General features: G+C 46.1%; 1 protein-coding gene across 1 annotated transcript in view; it reads right to left on the bottom strand.

Moving 5' to 3' along the window:
• The window catches only part of LOC146177692 (uncharacterized), a 58402-nt gene extending 32000 nt beyond the window's left edge, over window positions 1–26402 (bottom strand). Inside the window, exon 1 of the mRNA XM_084581619.1 lies at window positions 26328–26402. Within this exon, the coding sequence (XP_084437745.1) occupies window positions 26328–26402 (75 nt within the window). The remainder of the gene's footprint in view (window positions 1–26327) is intronic.
• Window positions 26403–26616: the final 214 nt, after the last annotated feature.

Below are 26616 nucleotides of genomic sequence, written 5' to 3'. Positions count from 1 at the left end.
CCAGCCAGCCAGCCAGCCAGCCAGCCAGCCAGCCAGCCAGCCAGCCAGCCAGCCAGCCAGCCAGCCAGCCAGCCAGCCAGCCAGCCAGCCAGCCAGCCAGCCAGCCAGCCAGCCAGCCAGCCAGCCAGCCAGCCAGCCAGCCAGCCAGCCAGCCAGCCAGCCAGCCAGCCAGCCAGCCAGCCAGCCAGCCAGCCAGCCAGCCAGCCAGCCAGCCAGCCAGCCAGCCAGCCAGCCAGCCAGCCAGCCAGCCAGCCAGCCAGCCAGCCAGCCAGCCAGCCAGCCAGCCAGCCAGCCAGCCAGCCAGCCAGCCAGCCAGCCAGCCAGCCAGCCAGCCAGCCAGCCAGCCAGCCAGCCAGCCAGCCAGCCAGCCAGCCAGCCAGCCAGCCAGCCAGCCAGCCAGCCAGCCAGCCAGCCAGCCAGCCAGCCAGCCAGCCAGCCAGCCAGCCAGCCAGCCAGCCAGCCAGCCAGCCAGCCAGCCAGCCAGCCAGCCAGCCAGCCAGCCAGCCAGCCAGCCAGCCAGCCAGCCAGCCAGCCAGCCAGCCAGCCAGCCAGCCAGCCAGCCAGCCAGCCAGCCAGCCAGCCAGCCAGCCAGCCAGCCAGCCAGCCAGCCAGCCAGCCAGCCAGCCAGCCAGCCAGCCAGCCAGCCAGCCAGCCAGCCAGCCAGCCAGCCAGCCAGCCAGCCAGCCAGCCAGCCAGCCAGCCAGCCAGCCAGCCAGCCAGCCAGCCAGCCAGCCAGCCAGCCAGCCAGCCAGCCAGCCAGCCAGCCAGCCAGCCAGCCAGCCAGCCAGCCAGCCGCGGCAGATAGGTTGCGTTGAGCTATGCCATACTTCCTGTCACGGCTGGCAGGAGGCCATTAATGCTGGTTGCTAGGTGAGTAAAACGATGAAAATGCCCTCCGTACACTTAGGGGAGAGGAGTGAGAGCAAAAGTAACGGTTTCTGTCGAGAGCGAAGAAATGCGAAATCGCAAGTTGGCCGCCACTGGTTCTCCGGAAGGCCGTGGAAGAAGGAAGAATGCAAAACAGCAACTTGGACAACTGTTATTTCACATTGCTGTCACGCATGAAAAATGCGGGTGATCCCCCTCCCCCTAAAAATGCCGATTATTGGCGCACTTCTGACAAGCACATTGCTGACGATCTGTAATTTGTTTATGACAGGGATTAAGAATTACTTTACGACATACATGTCCTATTTACGGCCGAGATGGAAAGCCGGCATCAAGAGAAGCTTCTCCTACGTATTTGGCTTTATTTATAGTCAGAAACCACTGAGCTAAGATAGGTTGTTCAGGATCAGTATTAAGAGAAAACATCATGAACACTTTAAAAATTTTGCCATATTGGTGTGTATTTTGGGAGCTAATTGGGATGGTAATGGTTATGCCCAACTTCATAAACCATTAGATTGGTAACAAATGTTTCTGTGTCTGTTTTGAAGGCAGCATTTAATGTAAGGAATTGAAACTTAAGACGCATGAAACTTAGGGCGGGTACTTATTGTTGCAGGCCGTGCTTGCCGCAAATGCTTTCAAATCGTTATTTGCAAGAATGGAATTTTGCTGGTCTACGTGCGCAATCTGTAACTTTCCTATACAGTGCCTAATATATGCATGGAAACAAGGATGTGATACTACAGTTCAGCATAAAGAGTAATAACGAAACACGCGCTAATACACTTGTATTTGGTGAAGTTGATCTGTTCGCCCTCATTAGCTATCGACTCAGCTGTAATGATAGAATGCTATTTATTTTATTTTAGGTTTGATGAAATTACTTCTTCTCGATATTTGTATTCGATGATGCATTATTTTTTTTTTCGTTCTATAAGACAAAGTAAGCAGGCTTTGGTTTCGTTGGCTCTCATGAAAACGGAATTTTCAAGGTTGATCTCGATTCATCAGGCTTGGCACGATTTCGCAGTCACTGCAAGAAAATTCCGCAGTTTAGATAGGTTTGGTTTGGTTTATGGGGTTTAACGTCCCAAAGCAACTCAGGCTATGAGAGACGCCGTAGTGGAGGACTCCGGAAATTTCGACCACCTGGGGTTCTTTAACGTGCACTGACATCGCACAGCACACGGGTGCCTTGCTTATCGCCCCCATAGAAAAGCGGCCGCCGAGGCCCGGATTCGATCCCGGTCCGCGCCGTAACCACTGCGCCACCCTGGTGGGGTTGCAGTTCAGATACATTTTAGTGGTTGATAATTTGTTTGCTAACCTTAGAACGATGCAGACGATTCTGTGTCCTGTGTCTCGGGAATATAGCAGAAAATCGATCGATGTGAGAACTGAGCCTTGCGGTAAACTGGACGTCTGAAGTTCTGCCGGATAAGCTTTATAGGAAAGAATATGAGGACGACATGCAAGATACGAATCCGACCACTCAGTAAAGTTGCAGTTGCTAGTATGGCCTTAAAATTGTTAAATAATTAGAAATGAAACATATATGGTCTGATGCCTTTGATAAATCTATAAGTATTTAGTCGAACTATGTACCTTCTGCGTTTGTGGTGGCTTTATCGCGAATACTTTCTAAAAATTGCACTGCCATCGATAGTTCTTAAGTGAATCTAGCTTAGTTTACATTGAGCATATTTTGTATTACGACACATATTATGACTTGCTAAAGTGTACAGTATGTTCCAGTGCCGACATTGCATGCGGTACTGGTTGGTGAAACAGGGTGATAGTTTGAAGGGTCCAAGCATTCACCTCATTTGAATTGAGACGCCCTTGGCTTTGAGTCTATTTTCTGAGGCCTCGGAATTTTATTAATGGCCTTTCTATAAACAAGTGACAAATAATTCACTAATTATGTTTAGGGTCCAGTAGGGTTTCCATCAGTTGTAATTTAGGAAACTCAGGGCCTCGCTAAGAGTAAATATTTGACATAATGTCCGCTGATATGACAAACATTCTAAATGTCGCGATGAAATTATTCATTAATATTAGTAACGTAATTATCTATTCAGTTCTTCAGAAACACCATCAATATTTCACGACTCTCGAGTTTTGTCCCTCTAAAAAGAAAATGGGAAATTGTTGTGAATACTTCCTTGCGTTTGTAATTTTGTTTAACTTCACTTTCAGAAATACAAAATTTTTTTTATTATGTCTCTTCTTTATTCGGGAAGAAATGTAATAAAATGCAGTTGGGAAAAGTTTGAACCACAGTCATAAACCACTGATTAAATTCGTTGTAATATTCTGAGGCCCCGCCAAGGTGGCTCAGTGGTTAGAGCGCTGGACTACACACCTCAAGGATGCGGCATGAAATGCCTGCCGTAGCGATCGTTTTTCATTGGAAGATGAAACGAAAGGGGGCCGCGTACTCTAGATGTACAGAACACTGAGTGATACAAATTTCCGGAACTCTGTAATAACGTCTCTCGGAGCTAGAGTCGCTTTGGGGCGTGGAACGCTAAAAAAAACAAACAAACCATTGAGAATGCATACGTCAGCTGCCTGATAGCAGTCGGAAATCCACGTGAATCTTTTCCTAATGTCGTGTTTGAGGTAACGATACTGAATGCTTCGCAGCTATCTGGTCAGATATCCTGCACGCTCATCGGTTTTTTGGTCACGAATTGCTCCAGAAAAGAGGTCTTAGTTCGGAATGCCAGTGACGCGAAGGTTCGTGAAGCTCGCTCCGACGTAGGGAAGGCGGCGGCGTGCCGCGTCTCCACGAATGCTTGCATGTTGACAATGCAATCGCAAAAAAGAAAAGAAATTCGTTGTCGAGGGGATGAAGTCAGCCGCCACTTGTGCTGACAGCGACGACGAAGAGGAATCTATACTAAACCCCCCCCCCCCCCCCCCCCCACTCCTAAACGTTAGAGCTGGCCGGAACATTATTCGGAAATGTGGGGCAGTTAGGCGTCCACCAGAAAGATGTAAAGAAAAGAGGCCGTAAACCAGTGCTGGCCCTTTCTGCTGCAAATAAATTAACAATGCAAGTTTCTTTCCGGCTTTTAAAAGCTCTGAAGTCGGTCATTTTTTTCTTTTTGGCATGACCCAGTATTAAGATTAATGCTCGCAATGATATTTCCTTGGGACTTCAGTGTAGTTACAAGTGTATATTGCTAAGCTGAAAGCTGCGCAGCACGAACATAGATGTTGTGAAGATCACAAGGACACTCGCGACTGACTTTAATCAGGATGGTGCAAATTGTAAGTCTCCATGCCTGCCAAATGATCTACTAAGCAGACGCCATCAACTTGCTTTCTGATACAATATGGTATGCTTATGACTGATCTAATTCCTTTCCTGCATCTAAAAGAGCTTCAGGAAGTTAACGAGCTAACCTGTCGAGGCACGGATTCATAATGTTTACACTTGCCAATTAATACAGGCCGGCATGGATTATGTCGCAATGCCATAGAGCATACACCGCCGTTCAAGAGTCAGTAATAGCCATTTCCACTGCTCACAGCGGAGTTCTGCTCTCTTAGTTGCTGACTAATACAACGGCCCATTGAGCCGAAATAAATATGAGGAGGATTCCGTATACTACGTGTGCCGAGCACCTGGTGAACTGAGAACACTCAGAACACATGCACAGTAATTTCCAAAGCGATGCAAAAAGTGCACTGCTTAACTAAACTGGCTCTAATGCACAAGGAGATAACGACCGCAGTACACGGATGCATGGGAGGGATAAAATAAAACAAACTCAAATTGTTCAGCGCACTCTGCGACAGTGAGAGTTACCATGGGGCAGTCAAGGAGACGCGCGCTGATTCTTCGCCATCTGTGGCCTGTCGATCACCTGATATGTCCATGGAGACTCACAGGAACATGCAACAGCAGTCAAGTACGACAGGAGCCGATTGCCGACGCTACGCTACCATTATTTGCAGGATGCGCTCACATGTGAAATGTTCACAGCACAGACGACACCTTCCGCCGAGACGCGCGCCATGATTACCGAGGAGTTGAGTATACACCAATTTCACAAAAAGGTGAAAGGGGAATATAGGAGCATCCCCTTTGAAACGGGCTCGTAGCTATCGTGCTCATTTTTCTCCCTATATCTTAATTATTGTTTTAGATTGGTTAACTATACCATCGTTCTATTTATTAAATTTTTGTTTCTTTACTAACGTTATGTCGCTTCTCTGCTTTTAAGCCACCAATCTTCCAGTCGTTTTTCGCTAGCTTCCACCGCCGTTCATGATTAAACTGCGCGAAAAAACACGAACAGATACAGAAAACACCTACACACACAGAGCGCTCTCTGTGTGTACATGTTTTCTGTCTCTGTCCGTGCTTTTTCGCGCAGTTTATTCATGAACGACAAGCACCAACTAGCCCGCCAGAAAACCCTTCCACCGCCGGTTTGTGCACCCGGCCACCGGTATCTCTAAACCCCAGAGCTTCAGGAACAGTGACTGCGCCTGCATCGACTTCCGAATGGATACCATTATTTTCGAGTAAAATATGGTCAGTTGTTTCACTGGAGGTACCAGATACAGCACATGTGTCATCTTCATTGTTAAATTTCTGTAGCTGCGTGTTCTAAGGCACCCTGATCTAGCTTCAAAAAGTAGAACACTGCCTCTTGAGTTATCAAAGAAAGCTTCCTTCCTGATCTGCCTTTTCCACTTTCGGTATAATTCCACACTCTGTTTCTTTTCCATCGAATTTATCCAATTTTTACCTTCTGTGTTTTTTACCTGTTGCTTAACGCTCTTTATTTCTCCGTCCTTGTGACTAGCATACTTACTAGTTAGTTTCCTAGTTCTTTTCCTCCATTGTGAGTCAACGCTTTTAGAGTACAGGTATTTAAATACTTTAGCTGCCCATCTGTTACGGTCCAATTTCCTCAGGCATTCCTCATAGAATATTTTACTCTGAGCTTTCCGTACTTCGAAAGCTGCCCAGCCCATACAGGGAGTTTGATATTGAGGTACGCTACACCACCGCCACTATCGGTCCAAAATTTGTGTTGTTTTTTCTTTTTGTTTAATTTTCACATCGACTATGTTTTTGTTTTATTTTCGAATTTAATTAGCGCTTTCAATCTGTTCTTCTTTTGTTTTTGGTTTTGTTTCTTCACTTCTTGTACTTTTTTTCTTCCGGTTTCTTCTCCGTACTCACAGTGCAGTAGCGTTATTGGCATGCTGGATTTCCCTCCCTTCCTGTTCGTCCTGGAACATCCATTTCACGTGATGACATTTCGTACATGATTTTAAGTTTTGACCATCTGCGGGCTTTCCCTTAAATAATATTGTGGCATTGCTTTGTACGCAGTAATTTTTTTTTGTGGTACAGCGTTTATTCTCCTTTTCATCATTTTTTTATGCAATGCCTCGTATATATCGTGTTTCTCCGTACGGTACGTCTGTCTCTCTGCCCGTTGGACATTTTTTTTTTGCCACTCCGCTTAAATGAATTGGTGCCGTTATTGCCTTCTTGCGGAGCATAAGTACGAGCGACACCATTCAACGCACTCCTTCGCAACGCTAAGGGAGCAGCGCTATCAAAAGAATTTTGTTGAAAAACTTCATACCCAACAAAATGCAGCGTGTTTAGTGCTAGCCGCATCAGTCTTGTACTCTGCCCTGTAATAAATTTATGAAAATAGTACTTGAACAAAACAAATTGGAGGGATTTAGCCAGCTATTATTTCCTCTCAGCAAATTAACAACTCTTCACGGATCTTAGGCTTTCACAATTGCGAAGTTACACACGAGAAATATTGGGATATCTTTAAGGGCTCACAAGAGCCACCGCAATATAAAAACGTGTTTGAAGTGGGCTTTCAGAAGAATGCCGGGAAGACATATGTTTTAGAAAGTTCAAGGAATTTTGCAAATGATGCTTCACGGGCTTACACAGCGTGCACATTTAAACCTTTCTGCTGACGCAGTCCGATCCGCGTGGTGACGTTGGTGAACAGAGTCGAAGGCGTGGAAACGAAACTATGCCATTAGGGAGCTCGTAGCGGTGCTCTCCGAGAAACACCGATGCGACGTGTGTCGGTGTTCTTTATTTCGCAACATTATGTAATCCTAAAGTGTCCGAAAGAACGCCATATCGAACGAAAAATTCGCAGGGCGAAATTGCTCAGCGCGAAGTGCTCATGTGCCCCTACGATAGAGAAGGGCAGAAGCACGACATTAGCACGCATTCGCTGTGTTCACAGCTAACGATAGGTTGTGGTTTTGTTCTCAGTTGAACTAGCTCGGAGTGGCCAATGCTGTTGCTGCAATGGCCGTCAACGAATTTCATTTATGCAGGGGCTACCACTACAGCTCGCAATCTTTTTCCGCGTACTGGCCGTCCTGGATGTCGCATTTTCTGAGCGCTACTTCTGGGGAGTAGGAATGGCCGTGGTATTCGTTCTTTTTTTTTCTTCGAACTTGCGGCGGAAATGAGCGGTACAAGCTAAATCGGCTACATTCTCTATTTAAGTTTTTTTCGAAATTTTGAATATTACCATAGGCATACATTTTGTTACATTCTTGAAAATGGCACACAGCCGGCTTCAGTTCCTTCAGCACAAAGTTCTTCCATTGTATTTGGCGCAGGTATGGAGCAAAACTGTGTAATAAGTCAATTATAGAGAAAACTAGGGTAATTTTGCATTTGGCGCATGTGTTCCATCCTGGCAATCTGTTTTATGCGAGCGTATGCCCACTAAATCTCACTATAAAGAATGTGGCACGCTTAAAGAGCGACATTATATTTTTATAATGAGATACAGCTTTACCAAAGTTACCCAACCTTTTGACAGGTGTTTACTGGCAGTGTTTAAACTGAATTTCGGAGGAAGTTCAAATCCCCATTATCCGCATAGTAGCTTTTACGCAGTTTGTGCACTTCGAGAAACGCGTGCTTCACACCGTTGTGAACCGTGGCATGGTTCTCAGCACGGGGTTTAGTTTTACGCTCTTCCTACGGCAGACGGGCGTTTATTGTGCTAAGTTTTCTAAGCGATTTAGAGCAGGAAATATTAAAGCAGCATACAGGCGCGCGCAAATTAACAGGAGGATCATTGTAATGGAAAAGTGACGGCAGGAGATGCGTTATTTGAACTGGAGGCGTCAGTTATAATGCTGCTAAGCGCACAGCGATAATTTCCTACTACTTGGCGCCGCCATCTCTGCATAAAGAGAACTCTCCACAGCAGCCTATATACACGAAGTGGAACAGTGCTCTCGTCTCCTTCCTCGATGACCCCTGCTTTACTCATTGCCCGGCTAACGTTATCGCCAATCTCACTTTCGCCATACTCTCCTCGTTTCTTGCTATAACGGGTTTCTATTCTTCGCCCTGTCGGGCGCAATAGCAAGGACGGAGATACTCGACAAGGAACAGCGTCCAAGAGACGCGCTCTGATTAAAAACGCAATGCATCGCATGCAAAAAATGTAAAAACCGAGCAGCTCTTTGGCAACACGCGTCCTGTGTCATCCTGAGCAAGCGAGACAAGGAGTCACGCTGAGCGCGCGCCGAGGGAGATAGGAGGCTTCTGCCAGCGACGTTTGTTCACCGCTGGTAACGAGTAGTAACCACCTTACATGCTGCACTATTCATAGCACCGTTAGAGGTTCTCCGTCGAGATAGACAAAATGAAGTCAGTAGCGCCTGACCCCTGTGCCTCGAAGAACGGTTCGTAATAGCTCGCAGCCGCCCAACAGTTTGTCGCTGTCGCGATTGTGTCCTTTCTTAGAGCATCATGGAAGACCAAGGACAAAACCTATATTCTCCGCCCATATGTTTCATGCCCTAAAAACTTCTTTTAATATCGCTGACACTGTACTGCATGAAATTCGCGGTTTATGTTAGCCCCATATATGTGTGTGCCCGAGGATCCTTGTAACGGCGCCGTCTTTGCTCCTGAACCTTTTTACTGATACGAATGTTTTGTACTTCCGATGTCTTGTCATTAGTTAACAACGTATAACTAAACTGCTTTTGAATCTGATGAATTGCCAGGACCAGAATATGAGATATCAAATGCATTCTTAATTAGATATGCACAATGGGTATCAATGTACTTGTTAATACTTTTTTTAAACTCTCTGAACGAAGGACGGATTCTTAGCCGGAGGACTGCTAGATTTCATCAGTTCATGCTGTGCCAGATAGTGTGCTTCTATTTTCAAATCCACCAGCACGGAGCGACCAGAAATGCTCTCGCAGTGGCCGCATATGAATTTGATTTATTCAATAGCTACCATATCGTATGCGCTATTTTGCCGCGTGCTGGCGATCCTGCATATATGTGACGCGGGCGGGGGCTGTTTAGAGGCGTCTCAGTTTTTAATCGGCAGTTCTGGAGAGTAGGAATGCTCGTGAATTTTTATGATTTCTTTGGAACTTGGAACGGAAACCCAATGGTACGACTCAAATCAAACACCAGATACTGTTCGCAAACTATTCAAAATGTTGAAAATTTCCTTTTGCTTACTTTTTGGACCCTTATGAAAGCACCGTGCAGATCGCTTCAGTTTCGCTCTAGCTAGGCGAGCGTACCAATAGACGGTGCTAGAAGATCACATTGAAAGAGCGACATTACAGATACAGCGCTATAAGTTCTTTCTGTGCCTGTTTCTACCCGCTTACGTCCTGTTTGTAAGAGTAAATAAGCAGGAGATTTAGGCACCTGTCATCGGCGGAATGACACATTGTGCACTCTCGCAGGAAACACGCCGGCGCCAAGGATCACGTGTCATCGTTTTTTGCTGTGGCGATTCTCGACGCCTCGTCTCGTTCTGTGCTCCTACTTCAGCACATGATGCGCTAAGGGTGCTATGCAAGGATTGCTAACGATTTAAAGCAGGATATATAGCTGGATACTGTATGTACGCGGAGAAATGAAACAGTCACTGGATCACTTAAATTAATTATTAGTTTTTTTTTTTGAGCACAGCAATTGGAACGCAGCAAATTGAAGCACAGCAGTTTAGGTGCTCCAATTTTAGACACGAAATCATATTTTAACTGTAGACGCCAGGCATAACAATGGTAAATTTACGCATAGCGGTAAATAACATACTACGTGACACCGCCAATCAGTAAAAGCCTCTGCTTGTGCAGCGCTGGGCAATGCAGTCTCCGCAAAAGAAATGGAAAACGACCCTCGCCTAGTGCCGCTGTAATCTCTCTTGCTTTAGTATCCCCTCGCACGAAAGTTCCCCTCCTCGTTCGCTTTCCTCCTAGTTGCTTCTTTTCTATCGCTGTTATTTTATTCTCCGCCGTGCTTCATTTTTTGCTCTGTCGTGTACAAGACGAAGGACACAGGCAGTCTTCCCGGAAACTGCGCCCAAAACCTACGCTTCGGCAAAAATAATAAAAAATAAATGAAATGCATGCCAAATACTGTGCAGCGGCGCCCCTCGGAAATGTATATTCCTGTTGTGTCGTCATCCTCTGCGAGCGAGACACAAACTGCCATGTGCGCCCAAAGAGAAAGAGAGAGGAGGCCTTCGCAGGCGGCGTTTCGTCACCGCTAGTAACCACTAGGAAACGCCTCACGTCCGCCTTCAGCTGCGCTCTCGTTGCGCCGTTAGTGGCTTTTTATCGTGAGAGGCAAAGCGCAGACCGCCGCGTTCGCCCGCTGTGCGGCTTGTAACAGTTCAGAGCTGCCCCTGAGAGCGGTTCGCTGACGTGATTGTGCCCCTTCTTAATGCACGGCCCATTTATGCAAGACCAAATGTAAGTAGGAGCAGCTAACACGTTTTATCCGTCGATATATGCTTTCATGCGCTAAGCCTACAGGCTGTGCTTGTTATAAAGTCGCTAAGACTGTATTACAATAAATAGAGGTTCGTGTTGGCCCCATATGTGTGTCAGAGTACCCGACCAACCTCGTCCTTAGCCCCAGGCCCCTTTCATCAAATGAATGTTTTCTGTTGCTCTGTTAATCAGGATTTGCTACTTTCTGTCTTCCGTTAACTTCACGTTTTAAGGGCAGCCATCCTGGCTTCATCGCGGAGGGACTGAAAGCCTCTGCAGGAAGCTAGGGTGCTCCTTTTATCGTTTCTGACGAAGCAAGCGATCCAACTCGCCTCTGTGATTGCTCTCAAGGGACCGGGGGTTTTTAAGTGAAGCGTGTCAGCCACTTTCAATAGTGCCATTTTGGGGCCTATTGATGGTTGCTTTTCCTTCCCGAGGCTGTTGAACATTACCTTAGTCTTCTGCATATTGATTTTCAAGCCTACCTTTCTACTTTTACTGTCTAGGTCATCAATCATTATTTGCAGTTCATCCCCCGAGTTGCTTAGCAAGGCAATGTCATCAGCAAACCGCAGATTACTGAGGTATTCTCCATCTACCCTTATCCCTAACTGCTCCCATTCCAAGTCTCTGAATACTTCCTCTAAACAAGCTGTGAATAGTACTGGGGAGATTGTGTCTCCTTGCCTAACACCTTTCTTTATGGGAATTTTGTTACTTTCTTTATGCAGAACTATGGTTGCTGTGCAGTCACTATATATATATTCCAGCACTTTCACGTACGGCTCGTCTACCCCCTGATTTCGCAATGCCTGCATCACCGCCGAGGTTTCAACTGAGTCAAATGCTTTTTCGTAATCAATGAATGCTATGTATAAGGGCTGGTTATATTCCGAGCATTTTTCTATCACCTGATTGATGGTATGGATATGATCGATAGTAGAGTACCGTTTCCGAAACCCTGCTTGATCCTTTGCTTGATTGCAGTCTAAGGTTGTCCTGATTCTATTAGCGATTACCTTAGTAAATACCTTATACGTAACAGACAGTAAGCTGATTGGTCTGTAATTTTTAAGGTCTTTAGAGTCCCCTTTCTTATGAATGAGGATAATGTTTGCATTCTTCCATGGTTCCGGTACCGTCGATGACACCAGGCACTGCGTATACAGGGTGGCCAGTTTTTCTAGCACGATATCCCCCCCGTCCTTCAGCAAATCTGTAGTTATCTGATCCTCTCCAGCTGATTTCCCCCTTTTCATAGTTTCTAGTGCTTTCTTGACCTCGTCCTTCGTCACTGGTGGAACGTCTGACTGTTTTTCTCTACCGCCAATCTCATTACGGTCCTGACTACTTTGGCTACTGTAGAGATCTATATAGAACTCCTCGGCTACTTTGACTATCTTGTCCATATTAGTGATGACGTTGCCCGCCTTGTCCCTTAGCGCATACATCTGGTTTTTGCCTATGCCCAATTTCTTCTTTACCGCTTTAAGGCTTCCCCCGTTCTTTACAGCATGCTCAATTTTCTCCATGTTATACTTCCTTATATCAGCCACCTTGCGCTTATTGATTAGCTTTGATATCTCGGCCAATTCGATCAGGTCTGTTGGATTGGAAGCTTTCATACTCTGGCGTTTCTTAATCAAATATTTCGTCTCCTTAGACAGCTTACCGGTATCCTCTCTAACTATCCTACCGCCTACTTCTACCGCGCACTCAGTAATGATATCTCTGAAATTATTGTTCCTTGCCTCTAGGGTAATGTCGTCATCCTCAGTTAGAGCTGAAAACCTATTCTGTAGCGAGATCCTGAACTCTTCTGCCCTCCCCCTCACCGCTAATTCGTTGATGGGTTTCTTTCTTACTAATTTGTTGCGTTCCTTCTTCAGATTTAGCCTAATTCGGGACCTCACCATTCTGTGGTCACTGCATCGCACTTTCCCGATTACCTCTACATCCTGCACAATGGCGGGGGTTGAACACATTATGAAGTCGATTTCATTTTTAGTCTCTCCGTTAGGACTTTTCCATGTCCATTTCCGGCAGTTTACATTAGGTAGCGAAATACTGGAAGTAGTAGGCGAATATGTCTACTTAGGAGAGGTAGTAACCGCAGATCCGGACTATGAAAAAGAAATAACAAGAAGAATAAGATTGGGATGGAGCGCATTTGGCAAGCACTCGCAGATTATGACTAGCAGCTTACCGGTATCGCTCAAAAGGAAAGTATACAACAGTTGCATCTTGCCTGTACTCACCTATGGGGCTGAAACGTGGAGGCTAACCAAGAGAGTTCTACTTAAGTTGAGGACAACCCAGAGGGCTATGGAACGAAAAATGGTAGGGGTAACATTGAGAGATAGAAAGCGTGCAGAGTGGGTCAGAGAAATAACTCAAGTTACCGACATTCTAGTGGAAATTAAGAAGAAGAAATGGACATGGGCAGGACATGTAGTGCGAAGAGAGGATAACCGATGGTCGCTGAGGGTAACAAACTGGATTCCAAGGGAAGGAAAGCGCAGCAGGGGGCGGCAGAAAGTTAGGTGGGCGGATGAGATTAAGAAGTTCGCAGGAGTCAAGTGGATGCAGCTAGCACAGAACCGGGTTAAGTGGAGAGATATGGGAGAGGCCTTCGCCCTGCAGTGGGTATAATCAGGCTGATGATGATGATGATGATGATGGTTGCTTTATGAGGTTTAACGTCCAAAGCCACTCGGGCTATACAGAAACCTAGTGAAAGGCTTCGGATAATTCACACCATGGGCATAATTGAAGAGTGCGTTAACTGTTAACATGCAATCAATAAATGTTTATTGATCTCTGATAGTTTACTGCTGATGAAATAAGGTCCGAGGTGCAATGACCTGATACAGGTGTTATCATACAAGGCTGCAAGCTATATAGAATTTTTATGCACAGTTTTTGATAATGTAATATATTTCGTCACTTGCATGATGTTCGTACGGCATCGTAAAATAAAACCTATCATTGCAGCGTACAGCTCTTCAATGGGAAAACATTAAAAAGCGCGGGTCTAGCCGGCTCACTATTTCCTGCATTGCCTTAGTGGTAGGCGCCAATAAATCGTGCTTCGCTGTGAAGATGGCAGGGCGAGACCATGTCTCGGTCTTCCAGGATTATTGGAGCAAGAGTCAGACACACTGTCTATAGGCACCGCAGGGATGTTCGTACACAGTCGCTGATATCTTCGTCACTTCTGGCAACTTGGAGGACAGGCATCACGGTTACCTTCGCTACTGCGCCTGCGGCAGATGATTCAGATCAGTTCAGTTACAATAAACACTCCGTTTTTGTGGCGCTATTACTTAAGCGATGAGAAGTTTTTGGAGTAAACAAGTAGGAACGACTTTTCAACGCTCAAGATGATCGGTAACATCGTTGAACGCAAATATCTGGTGAGTTGGTAGAAATGCAGAGCTAACATGAGCGCATAAACACGGACATAGAGAGAATATGCGGACTCGTATCGCTTTATTATCTGTGTGTGCATGCTTAATGCGCTTATGTTAGCTCTGTGATCCGTAACAATTTCTGAAAACTAGACAATGAAGCGGTGTTACGACGTCACGTGGAAGGCCGTACTAGCCCGCCGCTGCTCGAAAAAAGGAAAAACGGCGCCGAAAAGGTAGTGGTTTGCGAAGGTGGCAGACCACTTGAAAGGGATGACCAGTGAAGATATGAACGGTGCCGAGTTCGGCTTAACTCGGGTATTCCCCGACCTCTGGTGACGGCTTCAGAAGATGAACAAATGCATCAAGACATTAAATTTAAACCTCAGAACACCTTTAAGAGCACTGAATGCGATATTCGGAGGTCGTGGGTTCAACTCCCACCGTCGGCGCGTTTTTGTTCTGCTTTGCCTGCATATTCTTTCTCCCTAAAATCATTACAGGACTAATTCTGCTCAAGATCAGCTACAAAACAATAAAAGAAATAATAATAATAATAATAATAATAATAATAATAATAATAATAATAATAATAATAATAATAATAATAATAATAATAATAATAATAATAATAATAATAATAATAATAATAATAATAATAATAATAATAACCCATATGTTTACCTTAGACTCATAGACTGTTGGTTCCTTTAATTGTATCATAACGAGCCCCTCATTTCCCCTTCAATTTTCTGCATAATGGTTTATCTAGAGTCACTCTGGGCTTATGACCTCTTGCGCGCCATGGGCAATGCAAAAACTATGACTCACACAATCTCACCTTTGGTGAACTCTTCACTTGTTCATCGTTCAACTGGGAACAGTGCTTGTGCAAGTAGGTGGTAGAAGAAATATACTCAGCGCGTTTCTATTAAGCGTTTTCCCGTACGCTTAGAAGCGCTCTTAGAGCGTTTTAACTAGTTTTCACGGTTTTCATATAGGCGCTGCCATTTTGTGTCATCTAGCGAATAAGTTGAGAATAACCGCCATGCTAGCATTTGCGGTCGCATCTGTAAAATGGGAGGCAAGTAACGAATTGGTGGGATCAGCAGTAGGAGCACTCATATCTGTTATAGCGCGCAAAGGTGAGAGCTGCCAGGATTGGGCTAGGTAGCCCTGCTCTTAATAGGGCTGCAAACGACTTTGAGATGGAGCACAAGAATTCATCATCATCATCTACGACAACCGGACTATACCCACTGCAGGGCGAAGGCCTCTCCCATATTCCTCCAATTACCCGGTCCTGTGCTAGCTGCATCCATTTGGCCCCTGCGAACTGCTTGACCTCATCCGCTCCCCTAACTTTCTTCCGCCCCCTGCCGCGCCTTCTTTCCCATGGAATAAAGTTTGTTACCCTAAGCGACCATTTGTTATTCTCTTTTCACACTAAATGTGCTGCCCTTGCCCATTTATTCTTTACTTTCCCTAGAATGTCACTAACTTGAATTATTTCTCTAACCTACTCTGCACGCTTCCTATCTCTTAATATTATTCTCAAGTCTATCTTCCTGCTTTTCCTGTCTAGATCATCAATCACTCTTTGCAGATAATTGCCTGAGTTACTTAGCAAGGCAATGTCATCAGCGAATCGCAGATTACCTATCCTTATCCCTAACTGCTCCTATTCCAATTCTCTGAATACTTCCTCTGAGCAACCTCTGAATAGCATTGGAGAGATCATGTCATCCAGCACCTTTTCAGCCTGACACCTTCCTTTATATAAATTTTGTTACTTTCTTAATTCAGAACTATGGCTGCTGCGTAATTATATATGTTTTCCACTATATATGTTTTCCAGTACTTTAACATAAGGCTCGTCTGCACCCTGATTTCAGAATGCCTGCATGGCCACCGAGGTTTCTACTGAGTAAAATGCTTTTTCGCAATGAATTAATGCTATGTGTAAGGGCTGGTTATATTCTGAGCATTTTTCTATCATCTGGGTGATGGTATGGATGTGATCAATAATTGAATACCCTTTCCTAAAACCTGCTTGATTGTTCGCTTGATTGAATTCTAAGGCTGTCCTGATTCTATTAGCGATACCTTAGTAAATATCTTATACGTAGCAGATAGTAAGCTGATTGGTCTGTAACCTTTCAAGTCATTGGCCCTTTTTCAGAAATTAGTTGAGCATAAAAGAACACTCCGTACTCATGTTGTTCATATATCCAGATGCGACAGGCAGCTGTACAAGCAGTGCAACATCCTTTGGACCATACAAATTTTATACAATGGCTACCGTAAAAATTAGTACAAAGTTATAGACATGAAAAAGGCAGCACTTACTAAAACAAAGGAAAAAGCAAGGGAGTGCTTACACTTGGTAATATGTAGTGTTGAACAATGGAGAAATAATATTTATTATTTTATGGCTGAAATTTGATGGAGTCCTGCCGGGGCGGCGCAGTGGTTAGGACGGTCGATTACTGTGCCCAAGGATGCAGGATTGAGTCGAGGCCGCGGCGGCCGCTTTTTGATGGAGGTGAAAAGCCAGACGTCCGTGTGCTGTGCGTTGTCAGTGCACGTTAAAGAACCCCAGGTGGTCGAAATTTCCGGAGTCCTCCACTACGGCGTCTCTCATAGCTTGAGTAGTACGTTAAACCCATTGATTAGAAAGCAAAAAACAACAATCACATGCTGTCAGTAGAATCCAAACATAAAACCTTATAAAGTTTAGCATATGAAGGTGCTCGAGCAAGCCTATATATTTTGCGCAATTCATAACCAATAAGAAACAGAAGACTATTTCTTAAAATGGTGTATTGGTTTTGTTTTTGGGGTTTAACATCCCAAAGTAACTAGGGTCGTGAGAGACGCCATAGTGCAAGACTCCGAACATTTCGACCACCTGCGCTTCTTTAACCGGCACTGATATTGCCCAGCACGCGGGCACCTTGCTTTTTGCTTCTACTGAAAGCAACCACCGTAGTTGGAATTCGATCTCGTATGCTTGGGTACGGCAGTCGAGCGCCCTAACCATTGCACCACTGCGGCAAGACTGACATGCAACATATTTGTTTTCCAGACAGATTGTAAACATATACCTTAGTGTATAAAGTCCGCATTATGCAACGCAGACGCTAGAGATATGGCCTCTCTGAAAGCCTAATAAAAGTGACAGATTATGTACACTTCTGCCAAACAGTTGCAAGTTGCCTGTGACTCAGTGCCTTGTCAATAGGTACAGGTACACTGCCCTATAGGTCTACATTCCCATACTGCATACAGCAGAAAGAAGGGGAAGCAATCTTTACTACACTTCAAACGTAACTACACTGTGTTGCTAAAAGCAGGTACTATACTGTTCCTAGCATAGGTCAATCACCTCCACAGCACATGGCCTCAGAATGAAGTGTAACACACATGCAGCATACTAGCAGATGCCATTATTCAGCAAAACAGGGCTTTGTCACAATTACTCGTTATGAAAGGTTCATGGCTGTGTGCATTCATCCCATCTCCATTGTTCAGAGAGAGAGTTTCTATATTAACGAGACATAAATACATTGAAAAATCTTCGCCCCTAGAAAAACTGTCCCTAATTCGGGTCCTCCATATTAACGGATGTCATATTAACAGGGCACAAATTTTCCATAATAGCCACTCATGAAACGACTTGTGTAGACTAAATCCGCAACAAAACAAACAAAAGAGGAAAAGACAGCAAAACACCTATTAATCATAAAACTCGGCCAACGCCGAATAAACCTTCAGAAAATTTCGAAGAGGAATGCTGTTTAATTTATGAAGTCCCAACCGGCCACTCCTGGGTGTTAGTTTATAATTCTGTGATCCCGTGGCGTATTGCAAGAATTGGCACAATTGCTTCTTCGAACACCACGCTTACATTAAAAAATTACAAGGGTCGGAACTGCTAGGAAAAAGAGTTAAACGTGAACCACTTTGCTGTCGCGAACATCGGCTCGCCCGTCAAATTTCGCCGGAGCAAAATGTCCAACTCCCACCCGCCTAAAAAAAAAAAAAAAAAAAACACGCACACACACACACGATACAAATACTTGTACGTCCGAACCGAATACTGGATGCCATTTCGCCAACAATTCTGAGACGAGCTTCGTTGTGGTATTCACTTGTTGGCCTTTGAAGACTCAACGAATAAATTGCACGGTGGTGTCTCCGAAGCTGCTTCGCCGCATGCACCGTAGGTGAATCTAGAAAAACCGTTTCCTCGTTAGTGTCGTATAGTTACAGCACATAAACGTAAAATAAAGACATGAACAACAGAAAGGAGGCGAGCAAGCAGCCCGGAGGGACCGCGCCCCCCGCTGTGCACGCGCTGCTCCCTTCGCCGTCCGTGTGTAACCATCTGGATTTGCTCATGCGGTGAATGCCGAACTGTCACCAATACACACCAAAAGACAGTAGCGTATGTGTGCCAGCTCCGCTTTCAGAGATTAGATCGCGCTTTTCAATACTTGCAAAAGAAAAAGAAAAAAAGTAAATGACCGCACGGGTAAGTGGAAAGTAGGGTTGTGCTATGGGCCTCTGAAAAGATGCCAAAGAAAGAGGCTAATGTGAGGGAAGAAGCCTGTTCTCTTTTCGGCAGTGTACGAACTTAATTGACATACAAGAAAATATATATAAATAAATACCATGTGGACGAAAGTAATAACAAATATCGCACACTAAAAAGAGAAGAGAACTGCGCTTCCCAGAGCGTTTGAGAAGGTTTGAGACATCGACCTAATACTGCATTCCTCAGTGCTAGCATACGTACATCTAAATTGATTTTTAAAGAAAAAAACAAATGTCTGAAAAAATTATTCCGACATCTGGCCACAACAATTTTCATCCGATTGACTTGTCCGTCTCGAGAAGACCGGAGAACAAAACAGACACGTTCAGTTCGCCACACCAATTCGTCCGTCTAGACACCAAAATGTCGAGCCGGAAACCATCTCAATATTTTCTAGCTCATAAAAACATGTAGGAGAACGCTTTTCTCTTTTTTGTTTTCAGCGCCTGAATAAGAAATTTCAAGAGAAACCTGATATTATGAAGTTAGGAATCCCTTACTCTCCTCCTTCCTCCTGCATTGCTTGATTTCACTAGAATTTGAGAGAGAAATAAAGGGCCGTAGCGGAGCGAAATCATTTTTTTTCATTGCGCTTTACTGCATACAAGTCCCACATATTTTTTTGTCTCTTCTATCTCGGCAAATGATTAACATGCGCAGGCTTTTTCCTGTATACCAGTTGCGTCTTATAAGCTGTGCCGTCCATTTCATCCTGTTGCATGTTTTACCGCTACACTAGCACCTTCATCACCTGTGAATCTGTTAGAAGAAACAAGCAGCACAAGACCAAAGAGAGGTTGTTCTGGAGAATACAAGAATATAAATTTACAGGACCGGAATATAGAACGATGACGTACAATTCGAAAGGGCGGACTTCGATAAAATGCCCAGATGGTATTGTGCCGGTTTTTCTGGTTTTGTTCATGTTTTTTTATCTGTCAGTAGCACGTCCCCTAACAATTTCGTTGCACAATTTTCTGTTAAGTTTCCGTGTAATGTACAGCGGGGTCCTTTATCGAATGTAAGGCAGCAGCAGTGACGTTAGCGCCTGGAAACGGGCATGCACAAGACACACTTCTGATCCGCGCCGTCTGCGCAAAGACAATTTGCTTCGCTTTTTAGTTTGCTGGTTTCTTTGCGGCATCCGACAAAAGCACCGCAGGTCAACGTGAGTTATGTGCTTTGCTCGCTCCTGGGTGTTTGAGCCTGCGGCAAGCATCGGCACAAACAAGTCAGAGGAAACGGGGGTGGCTGGCGGGGGGCATGAGGAGTTCGTGAAGTAAAAAAAAAATATCTCCTTCCAAGTAGACCAGAGGAAAGCGTCCTCGGGCTGCGGACATTACGGTGGAATGCCGAAAGCTGGGCAGGGGCTGCGGCATCCGGTCGTCTGATTGGGGGGTAACCAAACACCGAGAGTCGGCGGGCACACCGCGGCAGTACGCTCGAGCTCCGCGTCAAAAGGGGCGCTCTTCGAAGAAAGCCGCGGCAACAGCAAAAAGCCTGGACCTCACAATTTCGACCTCACACAATGACGACCTCACTCAACCTCAAACTCACGCGTGAGGTTGAGGTCCAATTTCGTGACCTTACTCAAAAAATTTCGAGCTGTCACCGACCTCACCTCAACCTCACCTCACTCCGTGAGGTTGAGGTCATATTGAGGTTAAGGTCGACCTCATGAGGTTGCCCACCTCTGGTCACACGTACGATTTGTAACTCGCTAGCTTAGCGTTCTTATCGCACTCCTGCAACGCAAATATTTCGAGTTTGTCGATGTTCATCAGAAAAGTTTGCAGAACCGCGCGTTTGCGACCGAAGCCCCTACAGTTCTACTGCCAAATGGTATTTCTACTGTAATGCAGAGCCATTTTTAAGGTGAAGACAATTGACATCCGAGTCTGGGTCCCAACTCCTGGTTCCTGCTCCTCGTCCATCGGCTGCAGTACATATCCTGCCGTCTCAAAATGTGCATCAGCCCGTGAGTGATCTGTCCCCAGGGCGCAGGTCGGGAATGGCTAACCAGCTTCCATTTGGTGATGGAGTTTCCACCAATGGGAGTGAGCAGCCAAACACGCCAATGGACGTGTCTTCAGCGCTACCATCTGGACGGGCGGATAGCACGGTGCTCAGAAGCGTCCTTCAGAAGAAATTGCACCGGGATCATCTTCCGCAAACAACAGTTCACAAGGCAAGCGTTCCTGTACAACGACTGATCACCCGGTATTTTCAACACCCGGATCACCATCCTATAAAGTGACCATTAAGGCTCTGACAACCAAGTGCCTTACTGAGATACCGAACAGAGTTATTCAGGTGAATCTGGACGCATGTCTTGGAACCAAGGGTTTCCGTGGTTTCACGGCCAGGAAGAAGTCGAATACCATTGCTGTGTGGCTCCCGAGTTTGGCTGCTGTTGAGTGTCTTCAAACACTTAAGTGTATTTCAGTAACAAGCGAAGTCTCGGTTCCAGTCAAGGTTTATCTTGTTGATGGTTCCGATCTACAACGCTGCATTGTCTACAACGTAGACGTTGACGAGGACCAGGCTATACTTCAGCGTCAGCTCTACTGCCCTACTCATCGTGTGATTCAAGCTCGTCGCATGGGAAAGGGGCGCTCTTGCATCGTCACTCCTCCAACTCGCCTATACTATTATGGCTGCATTCTACGCCCTCGACCATATAAACCAAGTTTCGTCTACTGTAATACCTGTTTCCGACCTGGACATATGCATAGGTCCTGTCCTTTTACAACACCAGATGACGCTATGCCAGAAGAAACAGTATCTTACCGATGCGGACTTTGCAAAGCTAATGACCATGATATCACCTCTCCAACTGCCCAACAAAGCAGAAAGCAACTCAAAAGGTCCGTCGTGGGATACAAAGGCAATGGTCTCAACATGTTACTCACCACCGATTCAGACATTCAACAGATTTGGGGCTCTCCAGTTGGACGATGATGAATGGCTACAGTATCTGAGACAGAGCCACCGGCAATCTGTACACCACATGCTTACAGCGCTAATGTGAGTGCACAACGTCATAACAAACAGAGTACAAACGTGATGGACATGCCAGAACCTCCGCAGGATGATGTGACAGCAGTTGACGACCAAATTGAAAGGCTTTTAGCGGAGGTCTATAAGCTCCGCAAACATCGTGAACTGCTTGCTCGTCGTAGGCGAGCAACGGAATCCCAGACCGCGAATATCACAGCTGCCTCGCCAACGATTATGTCCCATACTCCAATGCCGTTCACTGATTCCTAAAAGTCTTCTGCTGCCCTGCCTGATAACTCTTCGAAATCGTTACTGAGGTTTATGGTCACTCAGTTATCTAACCTGACATCTGTGCTTTTGCGACATCTGGACTCATAATCAAGATGGCGACTACAAGATATCGCGGTGTGCTTCAGTGGAACTGTAGATGGCTCTCCACAAAGGTTGGAGAGCTCAAATCCCGTCTTCGCATGAACAAGCTTCATGTATGGGCCATGCAACTGCAGGAGACCAACGCGTTGCCACCCATTCCTGGTTTCAGTGGATACGTGTCTCCTTCCATGGGCGACCGACGTGTGCACATGGATACACCTCCGGGAAAGGTGGCTGTGTATGTTGACACACGGCTTCCTCAGGTACGCCTTGCTCTGGAAAATTGGTGTACTTCATATCAGGAGGTTGTTGCAGTTGCAGTCAAATTTGGTAAGTCAACTGTTGTAACACAGATGCTTGGGCAAGTTGGTAACTCATTTTGACCGGAACAGCGCGCACTAAGACACAGACAAATCATTTTGTCCGTGTGTGTCGTGTCTCTCTTCTTGTCTGTGTCTTAGTGCGCGCTGTTCCGGTCAAAAACAACTGTTGTAGTTGTGTCAGTCTATGTAAGACCTGGTGGTGGCTCTCCCTCCCGCATAAACCTGGGATGGTTACTGAATGTTAGGCAACAATACCCGGGATGTCCAGTTTTAGTTGGTGGTGACTTCAATGCGCCTCACCCGGACTGGGGATACCCCACCTTAAGTCCTCGCGGCAGTCGAGTGCGAGACGCCTTACGGATGCGCTGTTTATTCTCCTGAACCATCCAGATACACAAACAAGGACTGTGCTTCATACTAGGAGTGGAACATACGCTCCAGATCTTACGTGGTGGTAAGGAACCGGCACTCCCTCGTGGCACTTAGAGCCGGGCTCCTGGGGCAGTGGCCATCATCCTATTGTCATCGGTCTCTATTCATCACAGGCCCGACGATTACGCTGCAAGTGTACAGTTGTCCATTGGGACAATTTCCGCGCCATTCTTCAAAATCGCCCTGTTGAGTCGGCACCATCGCTTCTAGACCGCATAAAAAGCGCACTAAATGAGGCAACAGCCATTACCTGGGTGGAGGTTGGTCGACCAACACCGGATGTGCCTCTGCTCAACTTGTGGGGTGCTCGTCAACAAGCAGAATTAACTGCAACCAGAGACACAACTTCTGCGCATGCACGTACAAGACTAAATTACATTACTGCTAAGGCTTGAAGAAGGTATGAGCGTTATCTCTCACGACGACAATGGCACCTGTGGTGCGAGCAGTTCTCCACACAGTCATCGAATGCTCATCTTTGGCGAACTTTCCATGCCATGGAGCACGGTTGTTGTCGTCCTGATGCAGCGGCCACAGCATGCTTTGCAGCAAACTTGTCTCCGAATGATTTCGCAAGACAAGCAGCGCGCAAGAGTTTCCACAAGTACGACGTGTTGCCTGCACCAGTTACAAGAACTAACTTGTGGGGCATGCCAGCCCATGTCGATAAGCTGCCATCTGCTGCCGACACCGAGGGAATCGCGAGCCCATTCTTTATGCCCGAATTGCTTGCAGCTATAGATGAAGCCGACCGAAAGAGAGCGCCCGGTCCGGACTCCATTACGTACGAGGTTTACAAGAACCTCAGTGGTGATGCACTTCCTCAACTCATTGACACCATTAACAAGGCATGGCTAGACGGCGATGCACCAGACAGCTGGAAATCGGCTATTGTGATCCCTATTCCAAAGCCGGGGAAAGCACCAACAGACCTACGCAACTTTCGACCTATTTCCTTAACGGCAACAATTTGCAAGCTTGCTGAGAAAATGCTCACCACGCGAATCTCGTGGTGGCTTGAACATCACGGTTTCTACCACCCGGCCCAGATTGGCTTTCGACCCTCTATAGGCACAGAAGACGGATTGGCTGTCTTGGCGTCCTTAGTATTATCAACACGCAGCCACAATGTACGCACCGTCCTCGCCATGGATGTAGAAAAGGCTTACGATAATATCAGTCATGCTGCCATTCTGGATTCAATTGACATGCTCCATTTACCACTTAGAGTACACAATTTTGTAAAATCTTTCCTTGAAAGTAGACAATTTGCAATACGCCTCAGTAGCGAGGCCATAGGATCATTTGTCCCTCTTGGCGGCGTACCCCAGGGATCTGTGTTGTCACCAACATTATTTAATATGGCGTTTATCTCACTTGCATGGCGGTTACATGAAATTTCTGATGTTAAATTCTTAATATACGCTGATGACATCACGGTGTGGAGCCTACACAACGACCTACTGACTCAATTATCGGCCCTGCAATCAGCTTTAGATATTACGTGCACATATGCATATTCCATTGGCCTTGAACTTTCCCCCAGTAAAACTACGTTCATATCAGTCGCCAACCGCTGGGGCCGCCGTAAACTATCGGCAACACCTATTCGTCTACATCTATCCGGAACCCCACTTCAGGAAAGTTCAACAGTAAAAATATTGGGCTTAACAATTCATGAGTCAGGAACTGGAACTACACGGCTGTCTGGCGCTAAAAACAAGCGTTACAGACACTGGGTCTGATTAGACGCATTGCTCCAAAAATGGGCGGCGCTCGCTCAGATGTTGCGAGACAGTTGGTGCGGGGAGTTGTGCAACCGCGCCTTGTTTATCAAGCCCAATTTAAGCATTTGACAAGGGCACAATGGGATCGACTTGAGGCTATAAATCAAGAGGCAATGAGGGTCATCACCTGCCTCCCTCGCATTACACCAATCGTGGCGCTCCAAGAAAACGCACAACTAAACACAATATATGAACTAGTGCAGCAACGACGTGATGCACGCAAGCTTAAGGGCACACTCTCTCACGCAACGTGCGCTCTGAAGGCTTATGCTTCGACACATTCACTACTACCACCGCCACTGCCAGTTCTTCCTCCTTGGCGTTTTGTATAGCTGAGCGATAACAAGCCAAGTGATTTACGCCGACCAAGAACACAGGAAACGGCGTCGTCACTTCGCGACCGAATTATGGAACAAGGCGCCCGCTTGCCGCATGGTTCCATTATAATTTACGTCGACGTAAGCATCAAAGCCTGTGAAGTGGTAACAGCATTTTACTGTCCTACCAAATCTTCATTGAACAAGAGTTCACATTTCAATTACCGGAACCTCCATCTTCTTTTGTGCGAAACTGCTTGCAGTGCAAGAGGCGCTTCGCTCTGTGACCGCTATTCCCATGCTTCCCACGGCCCGTATTATCATACGTACAGATGCCCTCCAGGTGACAAAGCTACTTAGACGCATTAGCAGTAGCCCGGAAATCTGCCAGAACATACACAGTATAGCGGCTCGCATACCAAATCCAATTCGTATTGAATGGACCCCGCGTGACCTTTTAAGAGCTGAAAGCCAAGTGGATTCTTCGACCCGCCTTTCAAACTCAACCTCGACATCTCCAAACCTCATAAAATTGGACAATGCCACCCTGCTTTTAACAAGAAAGGAGCGCCTACGGCGCCGTACACGTGCTCTTATACCTCCGTGTACGGTAAGCCTCCCCCGCGGTCTAACGCGTACAGAGGAGGTGGTGCTTCGGAGGATTAGAGTTGGGGTGGCCCTAACGCCAGCAGTGATCCGAAAGTGGCCCCAATTTCGGTATTTATATCCACACCCTGGGTGCCCCATCTGCAAGTCTAGAAATATAGAAGCTGACATCCATCACCTGCTGTGGGATTGTCCAGCGTTGAAGCCAACGCGGATCCGGCAGCTGGCCTCTCCCCCCATAATCCGCAGTCATATGCTGTTTGGACACTGGGACCGCATCATCGTTCACTCCTCGATTTCATTGCACCAGCCAACCTTTTTTCATTTATTTGACCACACCCTTCATCCATCATAACATTCCTTTTATGCTCTGAGGCAATAAACTTCGCAAAAAAAAGAATTTCTTGATAAACCAACTGAATTCTCTCGTCTCTCCTTGCCATTTCGTCGCGCATCTCTGCCATAGCATTGTTCAGGTGTCCTAACGCGGTCATAACTTGTTGGAAAATTTTGCCATCCTGTTCCTTTTTAGCGAATCGTCTTTCCAATCCTTGGACGCGGGTTTCGAGATCCGACTCGGGACCTCTTTTCTTTTTGCTGTTGGAGGATTGTCCCTAGGAGTCTTTTCCTGTTCCTTCTGCGGTGCTTCCGCCACCGGAATTTCGGTCTCCATTGGCTGTGAAACTGCCTATCGCCATGATATGCGCCTGCAGTGCCTTAACTTGCGCTTGTAACAATTGATTCTATATTTTTAGAACCTGATCCTCATCTGAGTCCTGAGAGTCACTACTCACCCCTTTTGATGGTGCCTGCGGCAGTTTCTGCTGCTGTTGCTGCTGCTGTTGCTGCTTTGGTTGAGAGCCCGCCATTATCGTTTTAGACGGTGGCGGCTGCAGTCGCGAGAACGAAAAGGAACGGGTTGTTGTATGGCTCTGGGACCGGTTAAGGGATTCATTAAGGCCATCTCTACGACTAAAGCGGACGCATTGCTGCTTCCTGACCTCCTCCTAACGATGTAACGATGAATAACTTTCTTGTGAATATGGAAAACTTCTCAACATTCTATTCAGCGACATGGCTATC

The sequence above is a fragment of the Amblyomma maculatum genome, chromosome 10, assembly GCF_055883805.1.
Source record: "Amblyomma maculatum isolate TAMU_Amacu chromosome 10, ASM5588380v1, whole genome shotgun sequence".
NCBI classification, from domain to species: domain Eukaryota; kingdom Metazoa; phylum Arthropoda; class Arachnida; order Ixodida; family Ixodidae; genus Amblyomma; species Amblyomma maculatum.
Note: the sequence above shows the minus strand (reverse complement) of the source record. Positions and strands in the feature narration are given on the sequence as shown.